This window comes from Taudactylus pleione, unplaced genomic scaffold (assembly GCF_031769625.1).
Source record: "Taudactylus pleione unplaced genomic scaffold, aTauple2 ptg000485l, whole genome shotgun sequence".
NCBI classification, from domain to species: domain Eukaryota; kingdom Metazoa; phylum Chordata; class Amphibia; order Anura; family Myobatrachidae; genus Taudactylus; species Taudactylus pleione.
This window is the reverse complement of record NW_028284887.1, coordinates 3,713,843-3,731,639: the sequence shown is the minus strand read 5'-3', so window position 1 is coordinate 3,731,639 and position 17,797 is coordinate 3,713,843. Positions and strand designations below refer to the sequence as shown.

The 17,797-nt window shown below is 42.1% G+C and overlaps 1 protein-coding gene across 3 annotated transcripts in view; it reads left to right on the top strand.

Moving 5' to 3' along the window:
• Positions 1 to 17,797, top strand: part of LOC148502715 (tapasin-related protein-like) — a 34,531-nt gene that overhangs the window by 11,841 nt on the left and 4,893 nt on the right. For all 3 annotated transcript variants that reach the window (XM_088449474.1, XM_088449473.1, XM_088449475.1), the window contains exons 3-8: positions 2,170 to 2,418; positions 10,296 to 10,637; positions 13,347 to 13,673; positions 14,552 to 14,665; positions 16,685 to 16,701; positions 17,470 to 17,510. In XM_088449474.1, coding sequence (XP_088305600.1) covers positions 2,170 to 2,418; positions 10,296 to 10,637; positions 13,347 to 13,673; positions 14,552 to 14,665; positions 16,685 to 16,701; positions 17,470 to 17,484 — 1,064 coding nt within the window. In that variant the 3' untranslated portion in view covers positions 17,485 to 17,510. The remainder of the gene's footprint in view (positions 1 to 2,169; positions 2,419 to 10,295; positions 10,638 to 13,346; positions 13,674 to 14,551; positions 14,666 to 16,684; positions 16,702 to 17,469; positions 17,511 to 17,797) is intronic.

Below are 17,797 nucleotides of genomic sequence, written 5' to 3'. Positions count from 1 at the left end.
CACATAAATGGAGTTCTGTAGTACATCTACCTTCTTGGCAGCAACTTGTTACCCTTAATTGCGTATTAGCGCAGTCCCAACTTTTTTATTTTTGAGATGAAACATGGACTGGTCATTTTAGTAATTGTAGAAATCTTAAACTGTTGCCTGAAACCATGGCTGTCCTTCACCATTCATCTTAACTCCTGTCCAGGAGATCCGGCGGTACATATTACCTGGCCCTCTGTGCGATGTCGTGACCACAACTCCACATTGCACGCTCCATAGGATTCTGTGCCACTACCGCGTGTAGCTGTGCCACCTCCAGTGGCCACACCGCCAGCTCCCGAGCCCACCCTATGTTTTGGAGCTTCTGCTCCTGCCTCTTCTGGTTCTAGAGAAGGACGTTGCTTTTGTACTGCATGAGCACAGTTGTGGTTATCTGCCAGCTTGTAGTAGCTGTGTTCTGTTCGAGGGGAAGATGTAACCTTTGAGAGAGATAAAGTGTAGAAGTTGAACATAGCAGCCAATCGGCTTCTAACTTTCATTTCCTAGACTGTGCTAGATAAATGACAGTTCTTGCGGTCCCTGCAGCAAGTGTACTGGTGGTCGGCAGGTCGCCCATACACACAGCAAGATATGCCGATATACAGTATCTGCAGATATATCGGGCATTGGCTATACTGCAGGGCCATTGCGATATGTCTGTGAACGACGTCGTTTACAGACATATCATCTGTACACATCCGCCGATCCGCAAATATATTATCTATATTATCCGTTCGATAGAGCGGATAATATATCATCCAGTGTATACACAGCATTAGAAGCTGATTGGTCGCTATTGTATGTTCAACTTTAAATCTCTGGAAGGTTTGATTTATCTCCCCCTAGTGTTTTTCTTTAGCATCATGCTCAGACCACTGTGCTATTAAAGTAAGATTATGTGATAAAACATTGCTCATAAAAGAAATGTATCTTTCTATTTATATATCTGTTTAAAGATTTTTGAGGATATATTTACTAGGAAGCTGCCGCTTGTTTGCAGTTCTGTTCTCTGTATTAAAAATGTCAATAATATTAAATGCACTACGCTTCTGGTTTTAAATCCCATGTCTGAGACCATGGACAAGGGGCTGCTTTGAAAAACCATCGATTATTATTATCATTTATTTATATGGCGCCACGAGTGTTCCGCAGCGCCTTATAAAGTACATAAACAAATAGGTGACCAGTGAGTTACAGAACAATACAATACAGGACAAGGACATGGATAATATACATAGCTACATTAGCAACCATAACACCCACATAAGCAGCCGAGCATAAGCAAACAAGTGTTAGGTCTTCGTAAATATACCCCCAGATGTTGTTTAACATCAATTCAGAAGTGGTCTGTGAGTTACAAGGTTATAAAAAAGACTTACACTTGTGTGATCTTTCTGACAACCTCTCCTGCCTATACTGTATGTAGTGGGGTCCCTCCCCGCGGTGTCACCCAGTGCGAGGAGGGACATTTTCGCCCGAAAAGGGGGCATGGCCTGTTAAGAAGGGGTGTGGCCTCGAGGGATGGGCGTGGCCTCGCGGCCAGATCCCCCGTGGTCCCATTATTAATATTACTGGGGAGGGGAGGTGCTCACTGCTTGAGATGCAGTGCTGTCTCCCTCACAGTGTCAGGAGCCGGGTGCTGCACTTAATACTACAGTGCAGCACCCGGCTCCTGTCACTGTGGGAGAGTGTCAGTCTGCACCTTGGTGTCACCCCTCGGCGGGTGACACCCGGGTGCGTCTCGCACTCCCCTTCTAATGCCACTGACTGTATGCCTCTAATTATAACTAATTGTTGGTCAAGCAGATATGAAGGTGCACACCCCCTTCCTGCGTGCTGGGCCGGCGGGCCCCATAGCAAGTGCACCCCTTGCACCCTTTATAGTTACGCCACTGAGTGCACCCCTTTATTTTATGCGGGGGGATTTAGGAGCGTGACATCACTAAAGTGCCTTTGTCAAGCAAATTTTCAAGTCCATAAGAAGCCTCCATCAATGTACCCATCAGTTTATGGAAACTGTGTTAATTCCTGTCTCAATATTCTGTATGTTATGCAGCATTGCTTAAAGCCATATTTATATTTGCTAAATTTTTACTATTGATGTAACATGTTGTTTTTTTTGTTTGTTTTTGTTTTTTTAAGACTCGCCAGTGAATTTGATGCCATTTTTAAAGGAGGATTCTGATGATCTACATTGTGAAATCAAATCCTATTTCACAGACAACACACAGATTCTTTGGCCTGGGGTTCCAAACACGGGCAACACCCTGGACTCTTGGTACATAGGAAGAGTGCAGCACAGTGGTGGCAAGTTTCACATCACATTTTTCACAAGACTTTCTGAGTCACCACCAGCAGAAAAGAGAGAAGATGACAAACGCCCTGTGCTAGGTAATAAGTAAAAACATTTTTAAAAAGTATGATGAAGGTCAAATAACTAAAAGGTGTTTAAACTTTGTGGGAAAGGGGTATTTTTGAAACTCTTTACAGGCTGTTATGTCAGTGAGGCCTATGCATACATGCCAATGAGTGGATGGTTGTGGTATAGTCACAAGCCATTTCTGATTTCTAGCAATGTGTCAGATCTTGACACGGTCTCCAGCAGTGCCGCCTACAGCTCTTTCTACCTCATATAGTGCAAAAAGGCACCGAATTCCAGAAGAGTTGGGGATCTCGCTAGTGGAAGAGACTGTAAACTCCCCCTCCATCTACATGAGAAAATTATCTGTGTTACTGATTAGCATCATGCTCAACTTGAAACAACAATTGTAGCCCTTTCAGCTGCAATACCAGTCATGTCTGATTCCAAATAAGTATCTGCTCTACTGTATCAATGTGGCTTTTGATCATAATTGTTCTACAGTCCGCAAGTATTGGCACAGATTATGTTTTACTTGGGCCACTAATTTTCTTTCATCTTAATGAGCCATTCCATTCTCTAGTGTTTTATAATCTGAGCTTCTTATGATTATTGTCTGAACACCAAATGTTTTTGGCAAAGAGAAACAAAAGATGTTCATTGGGTATTTGACTGTACCATGCTCTCTCACCATATTCAATTAGCCGCGTTAATCAGTTTTACAAGTTAACACAGGTAGGCGCTCGTTTTTTGCTATCTAATTAGCCGCGCAAGTTAACTTTTTCCTCGCAGCCCCTGAGCAAGTGAAAACTTTGGGAAAATTGCTATTTTACGGTAATAACATCCGGGCTACCTTCAGAACCCTTGGGACACTGGAAATCACATGTATATAAGTATTCACAGCCTTTGTCATGAAGCTCAAAATTTTGCTCAGGTGCATCCTGTTTCCACTGATCATCCTTGAGATGTTCCTACAGCTTCATTGGAGTCTACCTGTGGTAAATTCAGTTGTTTGGACATGATTTTAAAAGGCTTACACCTGTCTATATAAGGTCCCACACTTGACAGTGCATGTCAGAGCACAAACCAAGCATGAAGTCCAAGGAATTGTCTGTAGACCTCCGAGACAGGATTGTCTCGAGGAACAAATCTGGGGAAGGAGACAGAAAAATATCTGCTGCTTTGAAGGTCCCAATGAGCACAGTGGCCTCCATCATCCGTAAATGGAAGAAGTTCAGGACCACCAGGACTCTTTCAAGAGTTGGCCGGCCGTCTAAACTGAGCGATCGTGGGAGAAGGGCACTAGTCAGGGAGGTGACCAATACCCCGGTGGACACTCTGTCAGAGCTATAGTATTCCTCTGTGGAGAGAGGAGAACCTTCCAGAAGGACTACCATTTCTGCAGCAATCCACCAATCAGGCCTGTATGGTAGAGTGGGCACAGAAACATACAGATCACAGGTGCACAACTCGAAATTACTAATTATATATAAATACATTTGCAATCAAATTTTGCAATCAATAGAGGTTTTTAGCATAATCATGGCCAGGGGCGGATTGGGAATTTAAAGTGGCCCTGGAAAATATTTTGAAAGTGGCCCCATGTGCGCGCCGAAGGTGCGTGCCCGAAAAAGTAGGTGTGGCCAAGTGGCAAGGGGTGTGGCCTTATGTGAAATTCCTGAAGGCTGCTCCCCCCCATTTTTGTTATGCTGGGGGCATGCCCACCGCTACATGAGCTGATGGATATTCCCCCTATATGCAGGCACACATACATAATGTCACACACATATGTGGTCACACGCATAAACATACATACTGTCACACACATACATACTGTCACACACATATGCACACATAAACATACATACTGTCACACACATAAACATACATACTGTCACACACATATGCAGTCACACACAAAAATATACATACTGTCACACACATAGATACTGTCACACACATATGCAGTCACACACATAAACATACATACTGTCACACACAAAAACATACATACTGTCACACACATAGATACTGTCACACCCAAACATACATACTGTCACACACATAGATACTGTCACACACATAAACATACATACTGTCACACATATACTATCACACACATAGATACTGTAACACAAATATGCAGTCACACGCATAAACATACATACTGTCACACACATATGAGGTCACACACATATGCAGTCGCACACATAAACATACATACTGTCACACACAAAAACATACCTACTGTCACACACAAAAACATACATACTGTCACACACATAAATATACATAATACATACTGTCACACACAGATACTGTCACACACATATGCAGTCACACACAAACATTCATACTGTCACAGAAAAAAACATACATACTGTCACACACAGATACTGTCACACACATATGCAGTCACACACAAACATACATACTGTCACACACAAAAACATGCATACTGTCACACACATAAACATACATACTGTCATACACTTAAACATACATACTGTCACACACATAAACATACATACTGTCACACACATACTATCACACACATATGCAGTCACACATATACTCATACATATAAACAGACACATAGTCACACTTATACACATCTATATAGTCACACACATACATACATACTGTCACACACAAAAACATGCATACTGTCACACACATAAACATACATACTGTCACACACAAAAACATACATACTGTCACACACATACTGTCACCCACATATGCAGTCACACATACATACTGTCACACACATACACATACTGTCACCCACATACATGCTGTCACCCACATATACATACTGTCACCCACATATGCAGTCTCACACATACTGTCACCCACAAATGCAGTCACACATACATACTGTCACCCACATACACATACTGTCATACACATACTGTCACCCACATACATACTGTCACACACATACACATACTGTCACCCACATATGCAGTTACACATACATACTGTCACACACATACACATACTGTCACCCACATATGCAGTCACACATACATACTGTCACACACATACTGTCACACACATACTATCACCCACATACACATACTGTCACACACATACACACAAACATACATACTGTCACACACATATGCAATCACACACATAAACATAGATACTGTCACACACATAAACATACATACTGTCACACATAGATACTGTCACACACATAGACATACATACTGTCACACACATAGATACTGTCACACACATAATATGACACACATAAACATACATTCTGTCACACACATAAACATACATACTATCACAAACATAGATACTGTCACACAAATATGCAGTCACACACATAAACATACATACTGTCACACACAAAAACATACATACTGTCACACACATAGATACTGTCACACACATATGCAGTCACACACATAAACATACATATTGTCACACACATAGATACTGTCACACACATATGCAGTCACACACAAAAATATACATACTGTCACAAATAGATACTGTCACACACATATGCAGTCACACACATAAACATACATACTGTCACACACAAACATACTGTCACACACAAAAACATACATACTGTCACACACATAAACATACATAATACATACTGTCACACACATAGATACTGTCACACACATATGCAGTCACACACAAACATTCATACTGTCACAGAAAAAAACATACATACTGTCACACACAGATACTGTCACACACATATGCAGTCACAGACAAACATACATACTGTCACACACATAAACATACATACTGTCACACACATACACATACATACTGTCACACACATATGCAGTTACACATACAGACTGTCACACACATACACATACTGACACCCACATATGCAGTCACACATACATACTATCACCCACATACACATACTGTCACCCACATACATACTGTCACACACATACTGTCACCCACATATGCAGTTATACATACATACTGTCACACACATACACATACTGTCACCCACATATGCAGTCACACATACATACTGTCACACACATACTGTCACCCACATACATACTGTCACACACATACACATACTGTCACACACATACTGTCACACACATACATACTGTCATACACATACTGTCACACACATATGCAGTCACACATACATACTGTCACACACATATGCAGTCACACATACATACAGTCACACACATACACATACTGTCACCCACATATGCAGTCACACATACATACTGTCACACACATATACTCATACATACATATATACAGACACACAGTCACATACACATACATACTGTCACACACATACACATACTGTCACCCACATATGCAGTCACACATACATACTGTCACACACATACACATACTGTCACCCACATACATACTGTCACACACATACTGTCACACACATACATACTGTCACACACATATGCAGTCACACATACATACTGTCACACACATATGCAGTCACACATACATACTGTCACACACATACACATACTGTCACCCACATATGCAGTCACACATACATACTGTCACACACATATACTGTACATACTGTCACACACATACACATACTGTCACCCACATATGCAGTCACACATACATACTGTCACACACATATACTCATACATACATATATACAGACACACAGTCACATACACATACATACTGTCTGTCACACACATGTCACAAATACACTTAGACAATACTATAGTGTCCCAGTTACCTTACACTCTGCAGCTGCTCCTCCTCCTCTCAGTGCTCCCAATCATGCTGCTCCTGGCCCTGACTTCAGGCAGTGCTGTGTAGCTCCGCCCCCTACTCTGACTCCGCCTCCACCATTCTTCTCAATTAATTTCAGATCGCAGCTGCTGTAGCTGCGATCAAAGACTGGGGGGCCCTTCAGAGAGAGGAGGGGGGGGGACACACAGGGGCACTTGAGCAGCCTCCCGATGTCTTGCTGCTCCTGCTGGCCTTATGTTTGCACAATGCACGAGGAGGGAAGGAGGGCGGGGCAATGTACCGAACCTGTGCTGCTGCTGCTGCTTAACTTACCTTTCCTGTCGGTCCTGGGGCCTCTCCACTTCTTACACTTTCAGCAGCCCGGGCCTCAGCACTGCTAGTTGTGACAGGCAGCCGGCGGGCTGCCTGTCAAGAAAGAGACTGCTAAGCTTTGGGCGGGTGATGTGTATAGGGGGCGGGGCCACAGGTGACAAGCGGCCACACAACCCAATCGGCCCACCGGGAATCTTCCCGCTGTAGGTAACGGCCAATCCGCCCCTGATCATGGCCAAGGTTATGGGCCTACCCACCATATCCAGGTAACCTCTGTCGGGTAGGTCCCTAACATACTAGGGTTCAAATCCAGAGCGCAGGACACCCCCAAACTAGCCCAGCTGAGGCACCCCAGGGCACCGCAATAATAGGAAAAGTGAAGTGTTAAAGAGATAGTTAAGAGCAGCAACTGCTGCATATAAAGCAATGAAAATAAAAAGGTGAAGTACATGTATAATAAACAGTGAAGTGTTAAAATGTGTTATAAAAGAAAAATGTGTTATAATGCGGTGCCCTGAAACAGATCATCCAAAGCAATCCAGGGGGACCCATGCCCCAAAAATGAGCCAAAGTTGCACTACAGTATACAGGCCCGCCAAGAGCCGTGGCGGGCCAGGGTAATGGGGCGTGGCCTAATTGTGGGAGGTGTGACCACGCCCCCTTCGGGGTAAAAACGATTTTTGCGCACTGGCAAGGGGGGCGCTCTGAGCCCCCTCAGCCTGGCGCGAACAGTGTGATCGCTCCCCCCCACAGGCATAGGAGACTGCTGTGGCTGCTGCTCAGCAGCCATGAGCAGTCTCCCACTGCAGCTCAGCACACGCTGTGTGCTGGGCCGCTGTGAGGGATGGGGGGGGGGCGGCGTTGGACCCGGGACCCTGCCGGGACCCTCAGGATGCCCAGGTAATTTGTACCCGCTCCCCCCCCTCTCGGCGCCCCTGACAGTATATAACTCGTAGGACTTACCTAGAATTGTGCCTAATAGTAGTGTGCATATACATTACCAGACTCCATGCTTTTAAACCAATAAGGGAGGGATGCTAGTCCAGACTGAAGACGTCTCCTTTCCTTCAGGTGTGCAATAAAGCACATTAAATGGAGTATATAGGAAAGATTCCTGGACTGCACACCCTGAATATATATAACCTTCCATTATATATATTCAGGGTCTGCAGTCCAGGAATCTTTCCTATATATTGTATGGTAGAGTAGCCAGACGGAAGCCACTCCTTAGTAAAAAGCACATGGCAGCCTGCCCGGAGTTTGCCAAAATGCACCTGAAGGACTCTGACCATGAGAAACAATATTCTTTGGTCTGATGAGACAAAGATTGAACTCTTTGGCGTCAATGCCAGGCGTTATGTTTGGAGGAAACCGGGTGTCTACACTACGGCGGAGCAAGTGACTCCCGCCCTGCCAGAAAATCACACAGCAGCCCTGCCTATATCATTTGCTCCTCTACTGCACGTACCTTGGAGCCGGTAATTGTGAAATGTGCCTGTACATAAAATTTTATTTACAAACTACAACAATATCGCTGTAATAATTAAATGCATTTTTATTTTCTATGAAACAATTTTTTTTCATTAAATTATCTTCAATTGTTCGGTTATTAGCCAGATTTTTTTTTTCTACAATTTTAGTAGCTCTTCAGGAGGTTTCATTTTTCTAAAGTAGCTCACACCTCAATTAACGTTGGAGACCACTGTCTTAAACCATGTTGTCTTTTATACAGCATCTCTTTAAAGTAATATGCATCAGCTTACAACAATAACAATCTTCCACCTGGGTGTGACATTGTTACTGTTATTCCAATTAGGGCACTGTACTATTTTTAAGTAACAATTTACAAATAAGTGACAAGTTGAAAATATATGGATACAGAATAGATAACCACAGGCACCTTAAAATCCCATTTATATTGTAAATTAAAACAGTATGACAATATCCAATACATATCACTGTATATATTTATTTAATGGTTGCGTTGTGCTCTTATTTTTGCTGTGATCATTATAAAAGCATGTGTGAGAAAAAAAACTTAAATACAGTAAGGTGCATAAATATTGGGACATTGACAGAATTTTCATATTTTGGCCTCTATTCACCACCACAATGGCTTTGAAATTAAACAAACAAGATGTGCTTTAACTGCAGACTTTCAGATTCCATTTGAGGGTAATTACATCCAAATCAGGTGAACGGTGTAGGAATTACAACGGTTTCTATATGTGCCTCCCACTTTTTAAGGGGCCAAAAGTAATGGGACAAACTAAACAATCCTAAATCTAACTTTCACTTTTTAATACTTTGTTGCAAATCCTTTGCAGGCAATTACAGCCTGAAGTCTGGAATGCATAGACATCACCAGACGCTGGGTTTCATCCCTGGTGATGGTCTGCCAGGCCTCTACTGGAAATGTCTTCAGTTCCTATTTGTTCTTGGGGCATTTTCCCTTCAGTTTTGTCTTCATCAAGTGAAATGCATGCTCAATCGACCAGGTTAGCCTGTTTACTATAGAGACCCGCGATTGTTAATCGCGGGTTGTTATAATTGAAAGGGGCTTGCAGCATGTATTGGATGTTCGATAACGATCATCCAACACATGCAGGACGATCAGATAATGATTGCTATCGTTATCTGATCATCCCTCCATCGTACCGTGTGTACGCACCATAAGGAGTCTTTAAAACTCTATTGGATGTGTAGTGCAAAATATCGTACAGTGTATTACTCTTAGGAAATAAAATAGAACCTAGTTGGCCATAGAAAATACTGTAATAATTTTCAAGAATTTGTTGAATAAATAAACATCTAAAATGAATAACCTTAATTTTCTCTTCAGCTACTTTTATGGTCAGTACCAAGACTCCTACAGTCTATGGAAGGTTGATGCAGAATGTGTTGCTGGACTGTACATTCACTGTGGACCATCAGGCGGATGTGTCCGTCACTTGGAGTTACCAGGGTAAAGGAAGGAGAGATGTAAAACTAGTGTCTTACAATACGTCCACAAAAAAGCTACAATACAACAGTAAACAAGTTCTGCTGCAGATGGACGAACTACACAATGGAAATGCAGCTCTTCTTGTTAACAATTTAGCTATGGAAAATGAAGGACTGTTCACCTGCACTATATCTGTGGCCTCTCTCTTTGCCGACCAACAGATTCGTCTAAAAATCAGAGGTATTTACATTGCTGTAATCAGTGTTTGTATTGGTCTTTAATAAGTTAAAAGTTGATATGATTTTATAGCAAATTAAATTCTGAGGGGTCCCGTGTGCAGTGGCGTATCTATAATGGGTGCGCGGGGCACACGGGCTCCTGGGTCCAGGGGGGCCCCGCACCAGAAACACCCTGCACCCATATTATTTTAAACTATCCTGTCCGTGGTCCCGCGGCGGGTATCAGCGCTGCTCAGAACACCGGAAAATGGCTGCCGCTGACAGTTTTCTGGTGTTCTGCGCATGCGCAGTAGACTCCTGGCACACACTAGTGCCCAGAGTCTACTAATGCTCCGGTGGCTGTCCAGCTGCGTCAGTCGGCTGCCGGCCACCGGGGAGAGAGGAAGGGGCCTAGCACGGGCAGTGCACACGGGCCCCCTCCTCTCCTAAGACGCACCTGGGCCCACTCCTCAATGCTGTGTCCCCCACCGTCTGCAGCTGGTGCCATATTTGCAGTGATATTTGTGAAGTTGGTGAATGTGCACAGTGCCAGAGTGTTTGCTGTCTCTGAGAGGCTCCATCTTTCTGAAGATATCACTTGAAAGATGGTGCTGCCGTCACACTACATACAGGGGCCCATGTATACCACACGGGATGCGGTCAATATCCCAGCACATGGGATGCCGGCGCTTAGAATACTGGCACCGGGATTTCGACACCTGTCAGAATCCCGGCGCCGGCATCCAGACGGTAAGTAACAGGGTTGGGAGGAGGTTAGATTTAGGCACCGGGGAGGGGGAGGGTTAGGATACCTACCGACAGGTATCGGTATCCTAACCCTGTCAGGATGCTGGCATTGGAATTTTGACTGTTGGGATTCTAAGCACCGGTATCCCATACCCAGCCCGTACCACACACCCTACACCTATTATAGAAATGCCTTTGTCTGGTAGCTTCTATACCCTGGAAAATAATTAAGGTGCTTATTTTATTCATTTCTGAGATGATCTCACAGTTTTTTTTTTTCTGTTTCCTATTTATAGGAATAAAAACTATACCCAAAACAAAATAGTGCCAGTACTATGTACCGCTGAGCACCATCCAAAATAAAGCACTGGCTGTAATGTATATTTGTGAAAATGAGTCTCATAACTTTCAGAAATGTCATCTATTGCATTGCCATAATCTGAATTTAGACCAATTGTCCACAATATTGCATGAGTCCAAGCCCCATCATTCTATGAATATCGGAATTCAGTGCCGCACAGTGGAAACTAGGCCTATGGTGTGAAGTCTTGCTTTGTGTAGAGTTGTGAAGGGGTAAATTAACTAAAGTGAGAGTTTTTAGAAGTGAGTTTTAAAAGTGATGTTGCCCATCGCAACCAATCAGATTCTAGCTATTATCTTCTAGAAGGTGCTAGTGAAATGTTAAGTAGAATCTGATTGGTTGCCATGGGCAACAACACTTTTAGAACTCACTTCTAAAAACTCTCACTTTAGTAAATTTACCCCTAAGTGTCACATTGTTTTCAAAGGATGTTTCTGCACAGACATTCATGGCATAAACTGCTTATTGATGCCTAAATAAAGTTCTAATTGATTCCTATACTGTACACAGGGCCACTGGACTTAAGGGGGTGATGAGGAGAGGCTGCCAAGGTGGGGCGGCCCCAGGTAGTTGCACGTGTGGGTTTGGGCCGCACGCCGGGACCTGCAGGCAGCAGCCTGGCCTTGAGAGACACAGCGCAGCCATCAGTCTAATGTGACGCCAGTCGCAAGCCAATCAGAGCTTGCAGACTGGCAGCCAATCAGCAGTGGCTGCCTATCCACGAGCTCCAATCGGTTTGCGGCTTTGGCCACATTAGAATGACAGTGGCACTGATCGATCCCCGGCATGTGGCATCTCCGTCCCGTCCCACGCCACCCGAGCTCACCCACCACGCAGCCCCAACAGGTAAAAGGAGGGAGCTGGCTTACTGGGAGATCCCATTTTAATGTGAAAGTCCAATTTGAATAGTGTTTCATCTGTCAGTTCTGGGGGCATTACTGTGGCATAATGTGCAAGTGGCCTTATTGTGACATAATGTGTAGTAAGGGGACTTACTGTGACATAATGTGTACCCTTTAGGGGCATTACTGTGCCATAATGTGTTATAAAGAGCATTACTGTGGCATATTGTGTTGTAAGGGGAATTACTGTGTCAGAAAACCACACACCTTTTTTGTGCTGTTTTGTTTTTTTTTTCTTTATGTGGGGGGGGGGGGCGCGCCAAATTACTGTCTTGCCCCGGGTGACAGAAGTCCTGGTTTCGGACCTGCTGTACATGAGCTAAAAGTTCCTCTGCGTGACAAATGTCACAAAACTTTAAAGGTTTACCCACATGTGCACAGTGTTATATTAGCGAGACCCAAACAAGATTACAAAGGTACAGTACTGTAAGTCATAGTCACTCTATGTAGTGTATAGCAGCCTTATCTCTTCTTAAGATAGAATTCACAATACAAATTTAAATACTCTCCTCTTAGCTGACAGAACATCTTTTGTGTCAAGAGTAGGAAAATAATCAGCTCTCGGTCATATTTTTAGCTGTTTTTAAGATGTTTGACACAAACAAGTGTTACTTTGCACTCTAGGAAGAGTAGAATGGACTGGCTTTGTATGTCTGTATTCTGTATACATATATCAGAGACTGAGTAACAAAGCAGAACTGACTCATATCTTTCCCTACAGAAAGTCCCAGGGTCACTATAAATGTGGATTCAGTGACACTAGAAGAAGGGCAAGAACATAAGTTTGTATGTGATGCCTCCATTTACTATCCATTGGATGTCAACATTGAATGGCTGCGAGAGGACCAGTATAGCAGACTTTTGCCAACCTTAGTGACGCATGTCATCTACACCACCCACAAGAGCTACCGTGACGGCACCTACAGCCTGTCTGGTTTCTTCCTGTACAGAGCCTCTCTCCAGGACAATGGTATAACTTTCACCTGTCGTGTGGAACATGAAAGTCTCAGGCAACCACTAAAGAAGAGTGTGAGAGTTACCGTTTTAGGTAATACTGACATATTAATGTTATTTATTCAAACAGAATACTGTACAGTACACACATATTATTAAATGATGTTATCAAACAATATGGAGTAGAAGTTGGCCAAGGTATGAAAATGATATCTATACTGAATATGCTGGACTCTTCCTATTGTTTTATTTCACAAAATCGGTTAATTATAGGTTAATCATCCCAAATATATAAATCCAATTGTGCTGTGAATTGTCCAGCAGGTACTAAGAGCCGTAATACTGAAATATGTAGGTGCTAACTCCTTTACATAACGCATTTCTTCACGATCGTATTATCATCAGAGGTACAGTATGCTAGTGTCAACCTGGTGCAGATATAACTGTCCTCTCCTGGCATAAACCTAGCACATGTAGTCCTGTTTTTTTCCTGGCAATGAACGTGGTGCATATACTAACATTGGAAAGCTATGCGCATGACCATATTACGCAAATGCTTCCTTTATTAACGTAAAATGTGCCCAACTCTTCATTAAGCCTATAGTCCCTACTTTATAAAACTGAGATCAAATGCAGCAATCATGTCCGATCACAAGCTCCTTAAGAACATTCACCGTTGCTGATTTATAGCCTAATTGATAAATTTGCCCTGTGTAAAATCATCACCTCTTCCATATGAAATAAACTCACTAAATAAATATTGCACCACTTCAGATATTACCCATGTTAATGTGTACAGAGCAAAGGAAAATTCTTTTTTTTTTTTCTATTCTTGATTTAAGTGAATGAAGCAGTTATTTAACATTGTAAATTGCTCCTGATAACTCTCATTTTACCCAGCAACTGACTCACAGAAATCTGTTTACAGAGTTTACAAATCACTGATAACATTAAAGCGATGTTTCTTAACAGAATCCACAGCATGGAACTTGGATGTAACTGATTGTCTGACCAAATTCCTGATCCTGATCCTTCCCATTATCTTTGCTGGGATACTGCTATACCTGGTGAAAATATATTGCACAGGTAATTCATCTACTCGAGCTTCACAAAAGGTGAAAGGTTTACATTGTGAGCACTTCATGGTGACTAGCACAGACTGATCTTCTATCAATCCTACATTAATTTAGTAAACATTTTAAAATTTGGATATCATTTTCAGATGTTTTTAATAGGATTAATCTATTTATATGAATCCTAAACTATAGATTTTGGTGTATCCCTTATACATACCATTACCTGATCCATCATGGTCACACACAGTTTTACATCTGATGGCGGAACGAAGGCAGATGCCAAGGGTTTTATGTGTAGAAACCATGCACGCAGGTGTCCTAGGAGGTATTCCCCCAGCTTAAGCACTGTCTCACCCCTCTTCTACTCTGTGTGGAGCAATGGGAGACTGTATTTTTTGTGACATCATAGCCCAATGCCAAACTCACTGCCTTTAACCAAAGCGGGGGAACAGTAGCCAGCTACTTTATTGGTAAGAGGCAGGGGTGGATTAAGAGAGGAGGAGTCCGGTGTGCAATCTGCTCCCCCCTTCTCTAATCAGCACATGTCCCATGTAGGCTCTTGGCACTGGGCATAAGTAGATCTCTGGTTACATGGTGCAGGTGTAGTTTTCCTTGTGATCTGTGGCTGCACCCATTATAGATACACCCACGGTAAGAAGCTGCCAACTGAGGCCCTTCCATGCCAGGGAGCCATTTAGTAATTTAGATGCTACCAACTGTGGCACCCTTGGTAGTGCCTTCTATACATTGATATTGCTGAAAAAGAACAGAGTATTTGTGGAAAAATAGTCCCAAACATGTGCACTGCAAGTTCTGCTCTCGTTATTCACTTACATTAAGGGCACTAAACTAGGTGCAAAGAAATACAGTAAGGGTAATGTATACATTTAGAAAAATGCACTCCCACAGTACAGTCATACAGTATATGTGTAATTTATATGGGAAATAGATGGTCTAGTAGGAGAAGCTAGATCCATCAGAGTGTTCCTAGTTGATGCATAGTAAATGCAATTAATGTGCAGTGAATTTGTACCCACACAAGAACACTTTCTGTGGGAAAAAATTTTTTAAATTGTATTCAGGGTGGAAAAGTCACATTTAAGGGGAATTATCTGGTTAGTGAGTGGGCACAAGGCCTGTTTCTCTCCACAAATGGGTTGGCATTTGATTGGTGCTCAGGAGGTACCAGTAAGGTACCAGTACATCAGCAGTCACAAAAGAACGACTTACAGATTGCAAAATTTTTTTTTTGCCCAATGGACAGTTTCCCCCTATCCACCAATCTGCGCCCATACAGTACAGTACAGATATTTTTAAATGATTTGTAGATCATTTTCAGGAATGACAGATCTGACAATAGTGAAGGTTCATAATTTCACTAGTAATGGTCGTCAAATCAGCTGATCATCACCATACACCAGCAATCTACAGCCCTGATTAGTCTGAAATCCAGTATGTTGGGCTACCTGATTTAACAATTCGGATCACTTATTGGTAGGATTCGGCAATTGGTGTACCCCATACATTGGTGATTTTTTTTTCCACCACTTATCTGCAAAACGGTGAATTGCCCCAATCCATCGCAGATGTATGTATGGGGGCCTGTATTCTGGGGTTGCAACATTCTTTCAATGAGGTGGGATTTTTTTTTTACCATTCAGGCAAATTTGATGTACATGTGTATATTACTAAGGACGCAAATACACTTGTAGTAAAAATATTAAAACACACAAAGTAACACGTAATGAATATGGTCTCCATCCATAAATGAGGCTGGAACATGCAGTATTTTAAGAGGTTAGATTCAAAGAAGTGAAGAGGGTGGGAGTGGGGGGGGTAAACTAATTAAACCGTGTCATGCTTGTATGGATTGAAAATCTGTCTCTCTTGTGCATATATATATAGTGTATTTGTAAATATATTATCAGCCTAAGTTCAGGCATCATATTTCTGCATGTTAAATATAAAGCATTTTAAATTTTAAAATTTCATTGCTATTTTTTTTTCGTTTGTTTTTTTTTTTAAACAGCGAGAAGCTACAACAAGGTGAGTTTCCACATTTCTCTAAGGGGTATATTTATTAAAGGTTGATTTGAATCTAATTAAAATTGATGAGAAATTGATCAACATCGATGTTTTGTTTGTGGAGCTAAATCACACATTTACAAACAGACAAATTTTTAGTTTTTTTATTAGTAAATGTGTTGATTGATTTTCATTGATTTTAAATTGATTAAAATCGACATTTATTAAATATACTCCTGTGGTCTCCTTTTATATAGATCAGATTATTTAAGACTGGAGCCCTGTGTGCATTCTATGTATGTATATCGTGTGCAACACCTGGATTGGCCCCTGAACTTTGGGAAATGAAAAAACAGAAACCCATTTACAATTGGTTCATGCTATATAATACAACCCATGCTGTACTTACCTATAGGTTTCAAATAAGATAAAATGGATAACTCCCAATAATCCTGATTTTGGAGGCATGGTCACGATTTTGTAGCCCCAAAGTAGTTTGGCTAATAAGGATGTGGGCGTGCCTACATGACAGTGTGGGTGTGGCTGGGCAGGCCTTATCGGGTTATGGATAGTGCGCCTACTGGATTCTCCCCCAAGTTTTATTATTAGCTGGTAAGTCCCTTAAACAGTTCCCACTTTGTACATAATGAGCCATTATTATATATATAGATCTACATAGAGATTTATATAGTATTTGAATAAAGTCATAACTTGTAAAAGTTGGCAAAAGGGTTATATGATAAAATAAATAGTTAAGCTGAAAAGTATTTCCTTTGTGTTTCTGTTTAGACAAAGCCATACTAAGAAGTGCCCAAAATAAAATATTTAAGGTAAGTGGCTTTGTATCATTTGTGGAGGAATTCAGACTTGTTGCTCTTTATGATTATAAAACAGAAGTCAAAGTGCAGTTTAAGTGTCACAGCTGTGTGTGCCTGTATCACGTGTATAGCCAGCACACAGAATAGGTATTTCATCCTCATGTGGCCCAGATGCTTTGCACAAACCTTTCCATATTTGTTTGCATGTTAAAAGAAGTGTAAAGGTCTGTTCAAAACGGGATGTAGTTGGCCTCCCGGCGTGCAGGATTCCGACGGTCTGATTACCGGCGCCGAAATCC